A 19,385-nucleotide genomic window follows, 5' to 3' on the forward strand; every position below is an offset into this window, starting at 1 on the left:
CACATGGCTCCCACTTTCAGTGAAGTCTCTCTGTCAAGTGGGGCTTTCACCTCACTGCAACGTGATCTGAACCAGACCTTCCTAATTTATTGATGAGAATGTCATGTTGCATGAAATCAAAAGCCTTTCTAGAGTCCATATAGATAATATATATTTCTTCTTTATCATCTTGGACTGTCATTCTGTCATAGGAGGAAATTAAATTGGTCTGACACAACTTGCTCTTTACAAAAGCCCTATTCTTTACCTCCTTACTCTCTTTGAGGAGGCCAGCAGCTGCTCACTTGCTCCAATAAAAAGTTAAGCTTTAATCAATGCCCTCTCCTTCCTGTTTCCTCTAAGTGTCTCCTCAGTAGATTCACATTGCGAAGCCAGAAAGAAAGCATATAATTCTCATGCTTGAAAGAATATTTCTAAATAAAATAGATAACTAATGAGAACTCTAAGGGATAACTAGGGAAATCTACTGGGTGCTCTGTGGTGACCTAAGTGGGAAAAAAATCCATAAAGGAGGGGACATATGCACACTGATTCACTTTGCTATACAGCAGAAACTAACACAACACTGTAAGGCAACTGTGTGTGTGTGTGTGTGTGTGTGTTCAGTGGGATTCAACTCTTTACGACCCCATGGACTGCAGCCCGCCAGGTTCCTCTGTCCATGGGATTCTCTAGGCAAGAATACTGGAGTGGGTTGCCATTTCCTCCCCTCCCAGCAACAATAATCCAATAAAAATTCTTAGTACAAAAAGAAAAAGGATATTTAGAACATTCAGGGAGGGAAAATATTGGGTTACTGAAATGTTACAGAAAACTCACATGAATGCTTTGGCCCACCCAATGTTACGATGGACTACACAAGGGGATTGAGTTAACCTGAGAACTGAAGAGGGAAATGATTAGTCATATAGGACCATCCAACTTTCAGGATGACTTGTACAACTGCATAGAAATGTTCATCTAGTCCACTCAGAAAGTTATATCCTTCTTCTGTTAATTATATCATATGAGCTTTAGAGTATATTTCATATAACAAATTATATTAATTGAGATTGGAGTCAAGATGAGTTCTTTTCACATGAGTTATGAAATACTAAAGTAAATATCAAACCTGAACTGGAAATTTAAAGGGTAGAAGAAAGGGGAGCTAGGGGAGGGGTAAATTAGGAGCTTGAGATTAACAGATACATACTACTGTATGTAAAACAGATAAACAACAAAGTACTGCTATATAGCACAGAGAACTATATTTAGTATTTATAATAACTTATAATGGAAAAGAATCTGAAAAAGAATATGTAAATATAGCTGAATCACTTTGCTGTACACCAGAAACTAACACAACATTAGAAATCAACTAATGCTTCAATTAAAAATTAAAGGATAGAAGACTTCACTCTTTGTTGCAGCTATTCATCTCTGGCATTGTGTAAGAAAGCAGACATGGACAATATGTAAATAAATGAGCATGGTTGTGTCCCAATAAAGCTTTATTTATAAAACAAGCATCAGACTGGATCTCATCCATCAAGTGTAGTTTACTGACTGTTACTTTCTATATTTCCTAAACAGATGAAATTTAAATATGCTGGTAAATTTTAAGGACTGGATTGAAGGACTGCAGTCAGGGCTCATGGTGACCACTGTTCCACATCTGATTTAAAGGAGGTCACTCTGAATCTTTATTCTCGCCATATCTGTCTGCTTCTTATTGATACCCTTCCCATTTCTAATTAGTGGTACATCATTCATCTACAAAGATGACAGAAACTAATCACTCAGCTATAGCCTGGCGCAAGTTCAGCCTTTTTACCAAAACCATTATGCACACAAGAGACCACAGGCTAAGAAAATTTAGATATTTCCATTTTGTAAAAAAATGTGAAAAGTATCATGATTTTTCCCATTTCTGCCTTCTAACCAGTACTTAATTCTTCTGGCTTTACTATGTACTTTGTTTAAATATTAGACAGGAAAGATGTGTGTGTACTTTAGTACTTTGACAATCCAGCACTTTTGACTATTATAAATTTTCTGGAGATCTTTTAGGACTATTTATCACTGTGTGGAATCAATGTGTTTCTTTATCCCAAGTTCTTCCTGTATGCCCTGTTCTTGACATTAGTTCAAGTGTTAAATCATGAGCCAACAATAACAAGCATCCTTGCTTGCCCTTCCCTGTTAGAGAAGGTAGGGTGCTGTATTATACAGATTTCCATGCTGAGAGTTAGTAAAGGGTACTTAAGAGGCTTAAGTGACTGGAAATAAACAGAAAAATCTTTTTAAGTGGGGTGGATTAGCTATTTTACTCAGTTGTGCAAGTTGTGCTGAAAGTTTAGGACCAAATGTCCCACAGAGTCAAAAATAGTTACTATCTGGCTCTTTGCTGAAACAGTCTGCTAACCGTTGAAATATAGGTTTGCCACCAGTGAACACAAGAGATGTGGATTTGATCCCTGGGTTGGGAAGATCCCCTGGAGTAGAAAATGACGACCTGCTCCAGAATTCTTGCCTGGAAAAATTCTAAGGACAGTGGAGCCTGGAGGGCTACAGTCCATGCGGTTGCAAAGAACTGGGCATGACTGAGCACACATATATATATGCATGGTGATGTGTGCCACGTGGAGCATTACACTGAATGTATCATGAGATGTAGCCTAAACGAGATGTGACTTGTCCCTAGTAAGAGGTAGATAACATGGAATATTGTCAAACTAGCAACAAAGAGACAACATGTATCCTAAAGTCCATTTGAGGACTTTGTCTCATGGGTATATAAAATACTGCTGTCAGGGCAGCACAGGTTCAACTCAAGGAAACAGCACTGAAGAATGAATGAAATAAAGTGATGCTGTGTGGACACTATTATAACTGTAAAAATGACTGTTTATAATCATTTCTGACTTAGCCAGTATTGTCTCTTAGTCCCATTAAGTGCATTTAAATCCCTTCGAGAGTGCTGGCAAAAATTCTAGTCTTGAAAACTGAATTATGAATATAAAAAATGTTGAGAAGCCACCCTTAACTTTTTAAAAACAATTTTAAACCATTGTCTCAGCTCTCAACTCTAACTCAACTGAAATTTTGACTAATCCAAATCACCCTCTGATCTAGAGAATTCAGTGTACATTCAGGAAAATAAAGAACGTGAATGAAACCTAAAGAGCAAAAGGGTCTTTTTCCTTTTTTTGTCAAAGAGATGAGACTTCTCCTAAGGAAATTATCCCAAACTAAGACTTCCCTGGTGGCTCAGATGGTAAAGTGTCTGCCTGCAATGCAGGAGACCTGGGTTTGATCCCTGGGTTGGGAAGATCCCCTGGAGAAGGAAATGGCAACCCACTCCAGTACTCTTGCCTGGAAAATCCCATGGACAGAGGAGCCTGGTAGGCTACAGTCCATGGGGTCACAAAGAGTCGGACACGACTGAATGACTTCACTTTACTTTCACTGAACCATGCCATGCTTTGGATTATGAATGCCACATTTCTGTTGACCCTTTAAATTATCTGCCATCACATATCTGACAATCTAAAAGAATGTGTGAGACTATCAGAAGGAACTGAATAGACAGAGTTTTTTGGGTTTTTTTTTTTCCAGGAACCAGACTGAGATGAAAACCGTTAAGAAGTTTTTTGCAGACTAGCCAGGGATGTATGTGGGAAAAAAGAGTAAGGGAACATGGAGAGATACTTAGGTCTCTCTACTTCCCCCAAATACCAACCACAACAGAACGAGACTTGGGAGAGATTGAGAGAAGTAAAGAAAAAAGGGGAAACGGAGGATAAACTGGGAAAGGCACATGGGAGGAGCCCTCTGCCCTGCAAAAATTTATAGCTACTGAAAGAACAAGAGGAACACCCCACCCTCTCTCTTTCCACCCTTCTTCCTCCCCCACCCCTCATAAACACTGAGTTTAGCAAGATAAACTACTCAGACAGAAACAAACTATGACATTACTGAACTTCTTTGTCTTTCCTGTGGAACACACACATACACACACACATTCCCCAGCTAAGTCTCTCAAAGAGAGCCTGGAAATGGGGATGTACACAGGGTGCGGCAATGACTGCATAGTTCAGCTTCTCAAAACAAAGCAAATCTTCACAGGCTCAGACATGCAGGTATGTTAAAAACAAAAACGGAAAGAGAGAAAGAAGAGACAGAGAGAAAAGAAAGGAAAGAAGGAAAGGAAGGAGGAAAGAAAGGTCAAATGCATTCCTTGCTAATTCTCCAGATTATTTTCTCTACCTTCCAGGGTGTTAGAGATCAAATGTGTTTTAAAGACCAACTCATGGTCTATATCTAAAGTCAAGTCTACACACTACACAAAGAAGTGAAGAAAACTCACAGAAATAATTGGTACGTGAGTCGACTGAAGGAGTGCATGCAAAATTGTGATTGACCACACTGGCCACAAAGGCTCACCAGTCTCCAAACTGCTTGGAGTCAATTGTATTCTCTAGCTCAGAGTGAGTCACTTTGGCTTACTAGGTTTATTGTAATCCTTGGTTTACACTCTCTTCCCTACTCCCAAATCTTCCCGTACATCCCAGTGCTATAGAAACAATGAAGCCACTGGCAGGTATCATTAGTCATCAAAAGACAGAACTGTGTCAACACAACCCTGTTACTGCTGTTATGACACTTCAACACCTGAAAGGTGGGGCAACCTCTATAGAGATTATTTTTAATCTTGATTTAAAATCTTGATGAGCATAACATCTGCTGTGCTCTGAACTTCCTTGGTCCCTGTTTCATGTCACTTCCCATTTCCTCACTTTCTGTCCTTATTTGTATGCCCCTGCCATATTCCTTCCTGTCACCAAGTTCATATTTCTAAAAACTTTAAGATTGCTTTTATTGTTCCCAGAGCCATACTGAAAGATGCTATATAAATCTCATAGAAACACAAGTAATGGTACAAGTGAAAAGATCCTTTCTTTTCCCAATTTGCATGGTTATATCTAGTAATTTATCTCTCCTTTTTCTTAAATCTTCATTACACTTTTTAGCAGCACCATTGCAGTGATACATGACCTTTTCTTGGACAAGGAAAGATTATTTGTATGCTGCAGCAAGCCCAGTAGGGAGGTTTGCACAATCCATACAGAAGAAGGTTGCTTATCTGCCTCATGTTAAAGAAGAGCTCATCTAAGAGATCACAGAGTAAGGCATTAGGAACATTAATGAGCTCTGGGTAAGAAGAAAAAAAAGCTCTGTTCTGGTTTCTGTCATCAAGCTATAATTTCTTTGCAAAGTTATCTTTTCCCAGTGGTAGACAGAGAACTGGGACTTCTGGTGCCAGCCAGGATGGAATGATCCCAGGGCAGCCTATCTCTCCTTCTCACTACAATCACAGGCTCTCATTGAAATTCAAAAATCACTACATTTGGGATTTTCCTGGCAGTCCAGTGATTAAGACTGCACACTTCCAATACAGGGGGCATGGGTTCAATCCCTGGTCGGGGAATTTAAAGATCCCACATGCCTTGCAGCCAAAATAATAATAATAATGTAAAAAAAAGTTTTTAAAAAGACTTCCCTTTCCCCTACAGAAGGAGGAGGGGGGGAAAAAACAAGCACTTCATCTCTTGATAAAATACTTTATCTCTGGATAAAATACGGCAGCAGGAGGCAGTTGAGAAACAACTAGTTAGGCAGTACAATCATGGAGGTCTGAAGGCAAAAGATGAAATTATTAAATTGTTGAAAGGGAAGAACTCTATACAGAATTCTATATATGTACAACCAAAATATCCTTCAGGAACGACTGCAAAATAAAAAGATCACAACCCAAGTATTTACCCAATCCTAAGTGTTTACCAAGTGAAAGGAAAATTTACATTCAACCAAAAACCTCTATGTGAACACTTTGAACAGTTATATTCATAATAGCCCAAAGCTGGAAACCAAATGTTCCTCAACTGGGGAATGGATACACCAAGTGTGGTACATCCACACAATAGAAATATCACTCAGCAATAAAAGGAGACAAATTACTGATACAGGCAACAATATGGCTGGATCTCAGATGCATTATGCTGAATGAGAGAAGCCAGACCCAAAAGGATATACTAAATGATTCTATTTGTATGGCATCTGGAAAAGGTAAATCTAAAGGGATGGAGTGACTGCCAGCAGTTAAAAGTGAGGGAAGGGCCTGACTACAAAAGCATACCTACAGGGAATTTCTTCCCCAATTATTGTGTATCTTGGATGTGGTGGTAGTTACATGCTTCTATACATTTGTTAGAACTCACAAAACTATAATCATAAAGTGAGTTTTACTGTAAGTTTTACATATTAAAAAAACAAACTGAAAGAGAGAGAACTTGAAGTCTTGATGCATTTTTCCTAAGGAAACTTTTGACAATTCAGTTATCTAACTCCATGTACATACATATTCATAAACAGAAAACTGAAACCCCTCTATAAAGACAAACAGTCAAGCTTTAATTAAAAGCTTAGTTATAAATAAATTAAAATCTATTTGGTCTTCAGATGTTTTGGGGAAAGTCCAGAAACCTTCAAAATAGAATAGTGCCACCAATATCATCAATGTATGATTTTTACATAAATTTTAAAATTCTTGCTAATTATATAAACGTTTTCAATTCTATACACAAATATGGTTATATGGTGACAATATTTATTTCTGACCTGGTGTTTAAAGAAACAGAAACTATAGTTGTTTGGGGGTTGGGATGGTAAGGAGGCTCAAGAAGGAGGGGATATATGTATACGTACAGCTGATTCACCACAAACTAACACAACATTTGTAAAGCAACTGTACTTCAATAATAAAATAAAAATAAAAAGTAGACACTCATAACAGTTGCCATACACGTATTCACAATTATTATTCTATTACTATTATTGTTACTACTAGTGCTACTACTACTACTATTAAGGGGAAAAATCAAAATCATGCAATTTAACTATGGGCTCAGTCTTGTTCTTTAACAGTGACCTAGCAAGTTTTTCTAATGCCTACCATACTGATTTATATTCTGCGGGGACTCATGAAATAAAAATGTTAAAGATTAAACTTTAACCTACCCTGTCAAAGAGTGCAAAAAGTTGTCTCAAGACATCTGAAACAGGCAACTTCAAATACTCTGCAAATTCTTCAATTCCAATTCTTCCTCCTTTTGAGGAACTTGCAATAGCGGCATACTCATCCAAATGCTTTCGAATCCCGTCCCAATCCAATCTAAACAAAGAGTTATGAAGACACGTTATTAGCCCTTCACAATCCACATGGATGTTTTGTGAGCGCTATTTTATTCATCTGTCTGATGGGAAAATATTTGAAGTGTTAATATCTGAAAGGGAGAATAAAATGAATATTTTAAAGCACGTACTGGACATGATTACAGACTTCTAATTTTTTTTTAAAGTATTAGCATAACTGTAATTATCCTAAGTATCTGAGAGAAAGAAAAGTAACTGGGAGGATGAGCAATGTGGTAGGATAATAAATGAGTCATGAGAAGAAAACAAGGATTCACATTTTAATCTAAATATTACTTAAAGTCAACAATACTTACTGAGTTATTTTTAAAAAAGATATAATTCTTGTTTTCAAGGTGTTTTCCAGCTGATAATGGACTCACATTTCACACAATGTTGTGATGGGGGATTCATTAGACTATGCACACTTCCTCCAATGTTAGTTATAAAAAACTTTAAAACACTGGAAAATATACAGTGGCTTATATCATATCCTGTAGAATTAAACAGGTGACTTAACACATACTTCTACATCTAAGTTCATTGACTATCTAAATTTTTCAAATCTATACGAATATTGTAAAAATACAATATCAAAACATTGTTATGTAGAAGATATAAATGATATTTCCTACATCAATTATCAAAAAGTATTTTTTAAATTTTACTTATTTATTTTTGGCTGCACTGGGTCTTTGTTGCTACACTCAGACTTTCTCTAGTTGTGGTGAGGGCAGATGCCATTCTTCATTGCAGTGCCTGGGCTTCTCATTGTGGTGGCTTCTCTTGTTGCAGAGCATGAGCTCTAAGGCACATAGGCTTCAGCAGTTGTGGCTCATGGGCTCCAGAGCTCAGGCTCAGTAGTTACTGCCCATGGGCTAAGTTGCTCCTTGGCATGTGGGATCTTCCCAGACTAGGGATCGAACCTGTGTCCCCTGCACTGGCAGGCAGATTCTTAATCACTAGACCACCAGAGAAGCTCCCAAAATATTTTTTTTTTTAATTTTTGAACTTTAATACAGTAACTGGTTCTGCAGCTCCCTCCAAGGGAGGATGCCAAGGTCTACTGATGCGCCTGAAAACAATGAACTGTAATCAGAGAGGGATGTGGAAGCTACACCTTCTTACCATGAACTTCAAAGGGAATGTTCTAAACAGTTTTAAACTAGATCATAAAATCACAAAGGAGTATTTTGCCTTACAAAAAAATTATGTGCCCAGAAGGAGAAGGTTGATCTAGGGAAGTATTTAAAATGTAATAATGGTCAGAGTTGCTTCTCTACAAGTCAATTTCTACTTCACATGAGAAGTTCTGACCACCTCATGCCAGTACCATATAACTGTGCCATCCTTCTCTTTTTTTATATGGACCATTTTTAAAGTTTTCATTGAATTTTTAGAGTATTGCTTCTGTTTTATGTTTTGATTTTCTGGCTGTGAGGCTTGTGGGATCTTCACACCCCAACCAGGGGTGCACTCCAACCCCTGCATTGGAAGGCAAAGCCTTCACCACTGGACAGCCAGGGAAGTCCCTACGCCATACTTCTCATAAGAAGGTGGCAGGACTGACTAACTATTCTGAGCCATTTCTGAGTAGAGAGGTAGATTTGTACTGACCCATGTTTACTATCTCTTGTTCTCCCACTACTAACAAACATTTCTGAAGTAGCATTTCTTTAAACAAACAAAACTGTATAAATGAAATGGCTTTCCTAATAAACACCATGTAGGTTCTAGAGCTGGACATTAATGAAACCAGAGAAAATAAACATACAGGATTTCAGATCTCTTTTGGACACCTTTAGGGAAGTGTGGTGATTTTAAAATACGCTTACTTCAATTTCCGGCTGATTTTGGTAAATTCCACCAACCCAGCTTCCATAGGCAGTGTCAACTGGCCTGCTGAAATCATCAATCTGCAGTCTTCGTAGGTGTGATCTGTTACTGGAATTTTCAGAGCTCTATAAAGTATTAAAAAGCAAACAAATTCAATTTTTTAAAAAAGGTGACGATGTTTCAGTAAGCTTGAATTGGTCAACAAACAGTAAATGGAAAAGTATTTACTACCTTTTGAACCAGTGACTTTGGCTTGTTATTGCCAAAGACATATTTCTTTATTTCACAGATTACTGTGGCCCAAGTCAATTTCCTTATGTCTATGTGCTTCTGCCAGCTCGCCATTTTTGTGTTTTGACCACAATGATAATAGTAGTTGACTTCAGTCCATGGAAAGTAATGAGAAAACTTAAGTTGAAGGCTCTGTGGAGTCTTTTACCAGCTGTGGAACTTTTGGCACTTAACCTAAGCCTCACTGTTCTCATCTGCGCATAGGAATAGTCACTTCCTGCAGAGGGTTACTGTGGGCGTCCCTAGTGGCTCAGTGGTAAAGAATCCACCTACAATGCAGGAGATAGCTGGAGCCACGGGTTTGATCACTGGGCTAAGAAGACCCCCTGGAGAAGGAAATAGCAACCCACTCGAGTATTCTTCCCTGGAGAATTCAAGGACAGAGGAGCTTGGCCGGCTATAGTCTATGGAGTCACAAAAAAGTTGGACATGACTTAGCAACTAAACAACACAAAGCAACCACAGGGTTATTCTAAGGACCAACTAAGAATGCCTATGGACATGCTATTTAAACAGATAAATGACACCTAGATATTATAAGTGAATAGTTTCTACAAATCATTAGTCATCTGCATTTTTTCATCTTTTAAGTTTGAAGATTGTCTTCTTGCTACCCAGCACTGTTCAAAAAATACTAAACAGAACTGATAATAAGATTGTATTTCTTCCAAACCTAAACACCCTCCATCCTCAAAGAGGTGCACAACTCCAATTACCTCCTTCCTGCTCAGAGATCTACTAACAGGGAACCAGACTTGGCAAAAATACATATTAACAAGAATTTGAAAAGACACCTATGTGACAAGAAGAACACCTGTGCAGTACATAAATTTCCTGCAGATCCCTCTTGGCTAAAGTTTTATTCACACCTATTCAGTGACAATCATAAAATTATGTCATCAGCTGTTATTTGACTTTGCTGAATCATGGCTAAGAACTTTAAATTTTCAATGAATGCAATATGAATAAACATTTTTTTCTTACCTGCAACTAAGCTGTTTTGATTAATAAGTATTTGGTGTAAAAAATATGAAGAATTAAAAAACACTTCAGGAATTATAACAGTGAACAGAACAAAACAGTCAAGAACTTTGGCTTTGGTAACATGAAGTATGGATCTGAATCCCAGTCAAGAGACTCTCACTTCCCTGGTGGCTCAGTGGTAAAGAATTTGCCTGCCAATGCAGGAGACCCTGGTTCAATCCCTGGGTGGGGAAGTTCCCCTGGAGAAGGAAATGGCAACCCACTCCAGTATTCTTGCCTGGAAAATCCCATGGACAGAGGAGCCTGGCAGGCTACAGTCCATGGGGTTGCAGAAGAGTTGAACATGACTTAGTGATGGAGCATGCATGCCAGAGACTCTCACTACCCGCCATGGTCTTGGACAAAACACTTTGCCCTCAGAGCCTCTGTTCCTCACCTGCCTCAGAGCTGCTGTGAAGATTATGTTAGATAATACAAGTAAATGGTCTAGAACAGTGTTTGGCAAATATTAATTGATGGTTGACCACCATGACTCACTTTGACTTGGCTCTTTACCATTTCAAATGCATTCAACAAATACTTTCCTACTTGACTCTCATAATAACCGAAACCATAAGAAAGGCTAAGCAAGGATTAGAACTCCCACCTTTACACATGAGGAAAGGAGCCTTGGAGGGAACTTGTCCAAGCTTGTACAACTAATTGAGGTCTTTCTTACTCATTTTTTTTTTTTTTGTCACCCCATGCAGCATATGGGATCTTAGTTCCCCAAACAGGAATCGAACCCGCACCACCTGTGCTGGAAGCATGGTGTCCTAACTACTAGACCACCAGGGAAATCTGCTCCTTTATTCTTTATCCAAGGCCCTTCTACCTCCACGCCTCCAAATCCAGGAAAAGGATGCTTAAACAAATCCTTCCTCTGTTTTAAGGCACACACAAAAAAATGTTTTTAGACATTTCAGGAAGTCAAAATATCTCATATAAATTATGTCATTTCCTCATACTTATCTTCCTTCCTAACTTTTGGACATAAGCTAGTATGAAAACACAAGGGAAAAGGGAAGAAAACAACATCAAAGCAAATTTTGTAGCTGCTCGAGAAACTAGGTTAATCAACTACATGTTGGGACATAGAGTAACAAAACTTTTTCAGCCAAAGACTTAGACATTTATTTTTTTGAAAATAAAGTTAGTTTCTTGTGAAGTATTAATATATATAATATATATAAACATACTGATATAATATATATATCTTGTTTATAATGCCAAATTCAGATATGAAGCTAAATTCAGAGTTCTCATTGCATTTTCACTAAGAGAATAAATACAGCTGGCTTATTAGCTCCAAACCCACTGCTGGACATGACAGAAGGATGTGGTGCTGGGGGAGAGTATACACACCTGGAGGGCTCTGAGACTGCCTGGGTGGTGGGGACAGTATTGGGTTGGCCAAAAAGTTCATTAGGGTTTTTGAGAAAAAACCAACTCAATATAACACACTATTTCATTATAGGAGGAGAGGTAATTTATATAATCAGAAGAGCAATCAGTTAAAACTCCTTTATGTGCAGGAAAACACTTGGCTTATGTTTTGCAGTTTCTAAATCCTAAGTTTATAGCTATCCCCTTAGTGAGGGTGACTTTTCCCCTTTTTTAGGCATCTAGGGCAGTCCCTTGCAGACTTTTTCCTTTTTTGTGCTGTAATCATTTATGCCTTTGAAACACCCGGCCTCAGCAGCTACATGGAGGCTAAGAAGATAGAAGGTGGGTCACGGCATAAACTGCTCAGACCATCCTTTGTCTGATGGTGACAGGCCAGGTTGGGGGAATCCGTCCTTTGGAAGTCACTGGCTGGTTTCTTCTGGGTCATGTACCCTTCCTGCTCCCATTCTGGCAGAGGCATGTTTCCAATAGTTTGGGGTTACATCTTGGGGAAAATATTTATAGATTGTCTTACTGACTACATTCCTGGGCAACATTCTTTTTCCTTACCAAAATGAGTTGGGGAATGAGGCCCTCAAGAAGAAAAAAACAAAAACTTCAAACAATAGTAAATGTCATTTACCAATAATTTAAAAACTATTTACGGATTATAATCACATACAGATACTTACTCTGCCATTAAACTCCGGATTCTACTGGCAAAAAGGACAGGATCACTTCTTTCTTCATCACTTGGTACTTGAACAGGCATAAACTGAAAGGCAAATAAACTTTTCCATTACAATTGTGAGGCCTAAGACTTTAAATGCTAAATAAATTAATTTATAAGCTGTCATTATATGAAATCCCCTGCCTTTCTAGCACACAGGTTACAAGATAGAATGTAAAGAACACTGTGCTTGGACTCAGGAAATGTTAATTCAAGCTCTGGGTCTTTCTGTATGTTAACTATTATGACCTTTAAATTTTCTTAACTGTCTCCTCAACTCTAAAAAGAGAGCTATGATCACCCACATCCCAGGCTGTGGTGAGGATTAAATGAGTCAATGTCTGGAATTCTGGAAGCTGTAAAGCTGAAACTGCTCAGATCTTATTCTCAAAGCTGCCTTTTCTCCCACCCAGCCTTTGTGTTTGAAAATGTTATTAGGAGTAGCACTTTGTTTTTTGCAGTTTATCTTCTCTATCTATTCCTGTATCAGTCATACTTTATCACTTGATCAAACTTTATGTTTTATCATTTCTTCTGCTTGTTTTTTAACCCTGTGTGGGCTTTCTATATTTTGTCTAACATCATGTTTTCCTTTATCATTTTAAATTTTACTTTTTTTCTCCACGTGATATTCTGTGATACCTCATTGATACTGTCCTTGTTTTTGGTTATAGTTTTCTAACATCAACAAGGTTTTGGTACTGTATTTAAGTCATTTTACATTTTTTGAGCACCTACTATGTACCAGGTAAGAAGAACAGAACCCTAACTCCTGCTCTAAAGAAGATACATATTTTAATAGCGTAGACTGACACAACACACACTATCATTATCCCTAATGATAGGGCTTAAAAGCTTAATTAACTTATTTAAAGTTATATAGGTCACATGACCAGGATTCAGCCCAAGGCCTGTCTGTCATATTTTACAACTCTCCTGGAGTATGAGTATGAGTGACAGGAAATTATTAATTTGGCCAAGGGGCTGGGAAAAGCAATCAAAGAGGTTTTACAGAAAACCTAACACTTGATCTTGACTTTTTGAGGATAAGCATGATCTTGTCAATAGCTACTGTTTATCAGTTATGAACCAGGCCCCATGCTAGGTGTTTAATATGTATTATTTTATTTCACTCATCCTTTCAATTCTAGTCATAAGGAATTGGGGTTCACAAAGATTAAATGAATTGCTCAAGATTTCATGGCTCATTTCCATTTAAAAAATACTGCTTAGGCACCTGGTATCTTTCAGGTACCGCACTAAGCCTTGAGAACACAACAGGAAAGTTCTGCACTCAAGGAGGTCTTCATGTAGAGACAGAAATGTATGATTCAGTGAGCTAAGTCCACCAATAAGAGTTACCATCCTCAAGCATCTACTGTGTGCTGGGTAGTTTATATAAGGTTTTTTTTTTTTAAATTAACTTCTATTGGAGTGTAATTGCTTTATAATTGTGTTAGTTTCTACCGTACAGCAAAGCAAATCAGTTATAGGTATACCAATATCCCCTCTTTTTTGCATTTCCTTCCCATTGAGGGCACCACGGAGCACTGAGTTCCCTGTGCTATACAGTAGGTTCTCACCTATTTTAAACATAGTATCAATAGTGTATATATCTCAATCCCAGCCTCCTAATTCATCCCACCCTATTTCCATTCCCCCCAACCCATACGTTTGTTCTCTGTGTCTGTGTCTCTATTTCTGTTTTGCAAATAAGATCATCTATACCATTTTTCTAGATTCCACATATATGCAATAATATATGATATTTTTCTCTTTCTGACTTATTTCACTCTGTATGACAGTCTCTAGGTCCATCCACATCTCTACAAATGACTCAGTTTCATTCCTTTATATGGCTGAGTAATATTGCATTGTATATATGTACCACATCTACTTTATCCAGTCCTATATAAAGGGTTTTATGTGATGAACTCTTTCAACAATTTCATGAGGCAAATTCTACCCATTTCCCTTTGATAGGTAAAGAATGTGGCTCTGAGAGGTTAAACAATATAGCTAAGGCCACACACAAATGACCAGGTCACAGCTTGAAAGAAAAATAAAGATTTGTATAAATAACACCACTTTCGGACTCACACAGATCTGTTTTCAAGCCTGTTAATCATATTTCAGAAGCCTACAGGCAATGGTGACTCAGAGATGAAGTTTAAACAAGAGAGTCAAATGACCAGGTCCAAGTTTTTGAGCAGTAACTTTGGTGGCAGGGAGTTGATAACCAAAGGGGAAGAGGCTCAGAGCAGGGAGGAGCCCTGGAGACAACCGCAATCAACCTGTGAGTGATGGTAATAACATGAGCATAGAGAGGGAGGATGTAGAGGCCAGAATGGACCCAAAGGACATTTTTAGGATAAAATGGACAGAAATCATAGGATAATGTCATTTTACTTCTCACTTTTTTTTTAAACATCCTCTCCAAGAGGACAATGTCACAGTGTGGAGAGAGAATGGGCCTGGGTTGACGCCTTGGCTCTGCTGTGCGAGATCCTGGAAAAGTCATTTAGCCTTTATAGGCCTCAATTACCTCTACTGTCAAAGGAAAAAATTTGACTAGATTCCCTCCTTTTCAACCAGACTTCTAAGTCTAGCTTTTCACTTAGTACCTAGTCGTTCTCCAAGCTGGAAAAATAAACTAAGCCACCAGAGGTCCCCACACCACTTATATATCCAGAGCAACAAACAATCTGCAAATAAATAATTCTAGAAGTTCCCTCCATCCTGTTCAAGTTAAAATCTCTCAGAGTTGCTTAGGATGAAATCCAAGGGAGAAAACTATGTTAAAAGAGATGTTCACAGAAAAACTAACAAAATAATATGATCAATTAAAGTTTTAAATTGTCAAATAACTATTCATTTTTAAAAAGTCAAATGATCATTTATAATACACTTGATTGGTGGGTCATAAAAGCACATTGCTGTTACACTGCTAACTGAACACAATACAATGAACTATGAGTTTGGTTGCTTTTAGAGCAGGTAGTATTTTCCACATAAAAAAAAATTTCCACTGAGAGTTCAAAATAATTAACAGTCTGGATTTGACAGTCATAGGTCTTGGAGACCCCCAACCCTTCTGAGAAGCCATTCAGTGGAAATTCTAATAAGTCACTTCTCCTTGGAGAAGACTTTGTCCTCTATATCGCATTTCCAATTTGTACAAAGTCATTCAAGTTTCACTGCATTAACGTATCTTTTATTTGGAAGGAAGAGCAGCCAGAGAGAGGGTAACATGATTGCCATTATCTATCACTGAACCCTAATACACACCTAAATATCCCATGACCCCAGGACTATAAGTTTTCTGCCACAAAGTTTCTACCTTTATCTTCTCTTGCTATCCTCAGTATCCACACTGATGGCCTATCTTGATTTCACAGCCCCTTCACCTGGCCAAGATACCCTTCTCAACTCTGCCTTGGCCATTCCAATATCCTCCTCTGACAAGGTTTTCCATGACTTTCTGATTATCTATCAGTGTTTACTCCTCCCTTAGCCTAGTCATGTAGAAACTCTAAGAACCTGATGGTCTCTCTCAGCACCTTTTTTCATCCTTCTCTATCCAACCCCTCTTGGCAACATCTGTCTGCCTGTCTACACTGGACTTTGGGAGTCAGACACTTCTATGTGACTTTTCTGCACCTAAATCTGCCACTTCTGCCACATGCAGGGTGCTAATCACATGCTCAGTCACCTCTCCTGATCCTGCCTTCCCAATCCTGTTAGAGAGTGATGCTAACTGAGAGATGCTCAGCAAAGGTACAAAACCTCACTGGCTGAGGCTACTACAAATTCATGTTCAAGTTCTTGGAGCTGCTTGAAAAATTATGTAATTTCCCAAGGTGACCATGCTGGCTCCAAATATTAAAGTACTTTTTTGGGAATTCCCTGGCAGTCCATTGTTTAGGATGCCACACTTCCATTGCAGGGGACATGGATTCGATCCCTGGTCAGGGAACTAACATCCCACAAGCTGCAATGAGACAAAAAAAAGTTTTTTTGTTTCTTCTACTGAAGATTTTTTGTCCTTCTAGTTTGTGCAGGTGGGCCAAAATACATGATCTTAACACCAAGTCTATTTTTTTTTTATTGTCAATGTGATGGGCGAGGATCAAGTTACTTAAATTGAACCTCACTGCTGTGTGGAAGTCCTCTTATATCCCTCTTTGACCTGCTGCCATCCTATTTTCCTGTTTCAAACATGGTCCTTGTGTCTCAATTTGCAATTCCACTTTCATTTCAATGATACTTCATTTTCAAGTTTAGAAAAGGAGACAGTGAAGGAGTTCAGGACATGCCACATCAAATATGCCTCTTAGATATATTGATTATTTTAAGCTGAAGACACTTGAAAAAACAGCAGTGGAGGGAGATGCTTTCTGAACGCCCCTTATCTGCCTATGACAGATCTTCCAAAAAGAACTCAACTGTCCTAAATCTCCTCCTAGGGAGTTTCATCATACAGGCAAGACTGACTCTCATCAGAGGGCAGGAGACCAGAAGGCAACATCACACCCAGACAAACTTTATCACACACCATCACATCTCCCATCTCTTCTAAGAGCCTACTGTTCTTTCTTAAAAATCATTTATTCTCCCCTAAGTGGCCTATGCCCTCCCTCCCCTGTTTGATTATTAATAATAAGGTATACAAGCTCTCAAATCTCACTCTTTTTGGGTATTCACTTTTTATTCCCTGTGATGCCCTTGCATATACCACATGAAAAATTAATAAATCTGTATATATCTTTTCTGCTGTTAATCAACCTGTTGTTGGTTTATTTCACAGACTCAGGAACTGAACCTGGATGGGCAGAGGGAAATCTCTCCTCCCCTACAGCATCCCATGTGAACTGCAATTCACTTTCCCATTGCACCTGGAACAGGCTCCACAGCTCCATTCCCTTCCTCGCTGCAATCTTCTCTCCTCCCTCACCCTATTTACTCTGTACCATTCTGACCCAGATGAGGAGGAGGTCAGAGTCTAACTGGACTGCTTCCCACACTAGCATCCTTTGTTTGTACTTTTGGTCCCAAAAGTACCTCCTCAAGGGCCTTAGACTCCACACAAGATTAAGCCCCAATTCCCTCAAGCATTGTTTAAGGCTCTCTGTTACTCAGAGCCAGTCTTTTGCATGAATACTCTGAACCAGTAAAGCTGGTTTATTCGTTGTTTACTGACCACATGAGCACATTCCTTTCTACTAAATAGATGACGATGAGAGGAAGATTGATTAGTAATGATACGACAATCAATCTTTTCCTCCTCTAAGTAACAGAAAAGGATTTTAACAAGTGAATCTTAAGAAATGTGCAGTTCTTTGAAATAGTGCCATTTGCAGAGACGTAGATAGACCTAGAGCTTGTCATACAGAGTGAAGTAAGTCAGAAAGAGAAAAACAAACATCATATAATATCACTTACATTTGTGATCTGGAAAAATGGTACAGATGAACTTATTTGCAAAGTTTGCAAAGCAGAAATAGAGTCATAATCATTGGACCACCAGGGAAGTCCCTTGTGAGAGTCTTGAGCCATGGTGTGCATATACGTAGTGTCTGGTGGGCCTCTGGGACACATTTTCCAATTACAACCCAATAGTGAGGAATCAACATATTCAAAAGGCATAAAGTAGCTAGGAGTCCCCTGGGTGAAAGGCAGACTCATAAATTTCAAATTACAATTAAAATAAGAATTGGGACTTCCCAGGTGCTCAGTGGTAAAGAATACATCTGCCAGTGAAGGAGACACAGGTTTGATCCCTGAGTTGGAAGACTCCCTGGAGAAGGAAATGGCAACTCACTCCAGTATTCTTGCCTGTGAAATCCTATGGACAGTGGAGCCTGGTGGGCTACAGTCTATGGGGTCACAGAAGGGTTGGAAACGACTGAGCGACTAAACAACAACAAAAACAAGAATATCCCATTTGAACTCCACAAATTTCCATCTTCAATTCTTACACCTCAAATCCCTACCTATTCAGCTGTTTTCAACTAGTTGAAAGCTATTTTGGGTGTGAAGTTATCGAACAAAGGATATATTCTTTGCTTTGCAGAAAATATTTGAATGGTCTAAGAACTGGTAGGAGGATGCAAATACTGTAATTGAAAAGAAAGAAAGGAAGCCACCACCCAGAAAGGAAATGTGGTAACAATGGTCAGGGCAAAAGCATGAGGAATTTGCATACATCTGTTGTAACAGAATTTGACCACTGACATGTGTGCTAGACAAAAACATGAACAGTTCTGTATGCATTTTCACATCTACTGATAGATCTTAGCTAAAGAGGGGTAACATATATATATGTTGTTCCTTCCTCTTAAGTTTTTATATATATATACACACACACACACACACACACACATATATATATATAAATGAGTTTCCCAGGTGGCTCAGTGGTAAAGAATCTGCCTGCAATGCAGGAGACCTGGGTTTGATCCCTGGGTCGGGAAGATCCCCTGGAAAAGGAAATGGCAACCACTCCAGTATTCTTGCCTGGAAAATCTCATGGACAGAGGAGTCTGGCAGGCTACAAGCCATGGGATCACAAAGAGTCAGACATGACTGAGTGACTTCTCACACACATATATAAAAACAGTATCTCTGAATTTGCAGAGAAGATAGTATGCATGTTTTATGTTTGGGTTTTCTTTTTCTTTTTAGATAAAGAAAACAGGGCTAGCTATCTGAGCAGCTATTCAAGAAGGAACAGCAGCGCTCAGAGTACTTAGAAGTAATAAAGAATTTCTTTCCAACAAGGATTCCCAAAACGCTATTCTATGGAACACTGGTTCTAGGGGGTTTCCAGAGAGAAAAGGGGTTCAGTGGTCAAACATTTCAAAGGCACTGAGAAGTCTCAGAAAAA

The 19,385-nt window shown here is 38.6% G+C and overlaps 1 protein-coding gene across 1 annotated transcript in view; it reads right to left on the reverse strand.

The window, feature by feature from the left end:
* The window catches only part of LPCAT2 (lysophosphatidylcholine acyltransferase 2), a 65,334-nt gene that overhangs the window by 26,352 nt on the left and 19,597 nt on the right, over positions 1-19,385 (reverse strand). Inside the window, exons 9-11 of the mRNA XM_020900525.2 lie at positions 12,462-12,544; positions 9,069-9,194; positions 7,060-7,213 (exon numbers count right to left, since the gene is read on the reverse strand). Coding sequence (XP_020756184.1) covers positions 7,060-7,213; positions 9,069-9,194; positions 12,462-12,544 — 363 coding nt within the window. The remainder of the gene's footprint in view (positions 1-7,059; positions 7,214-9,068; positions 9,195-12,461; positions 12,545-19,385) is intronic.

Source organism: Odocoileus virginianus, chromosome 20 (assembly GCF_023699985.2).
Source record: "Odocoileus virginianus isolate 20LAN1187 ecotype Illinois chromosome 20, Ovbor_1.2, whole genome shotgun sequence".
Lineage (NCBI taxonomy): Eukaryota > Metazoa > Chordata > Mammalia > Artiodactyla > Cervidae > Odocoileus > Odocoileus virginianus.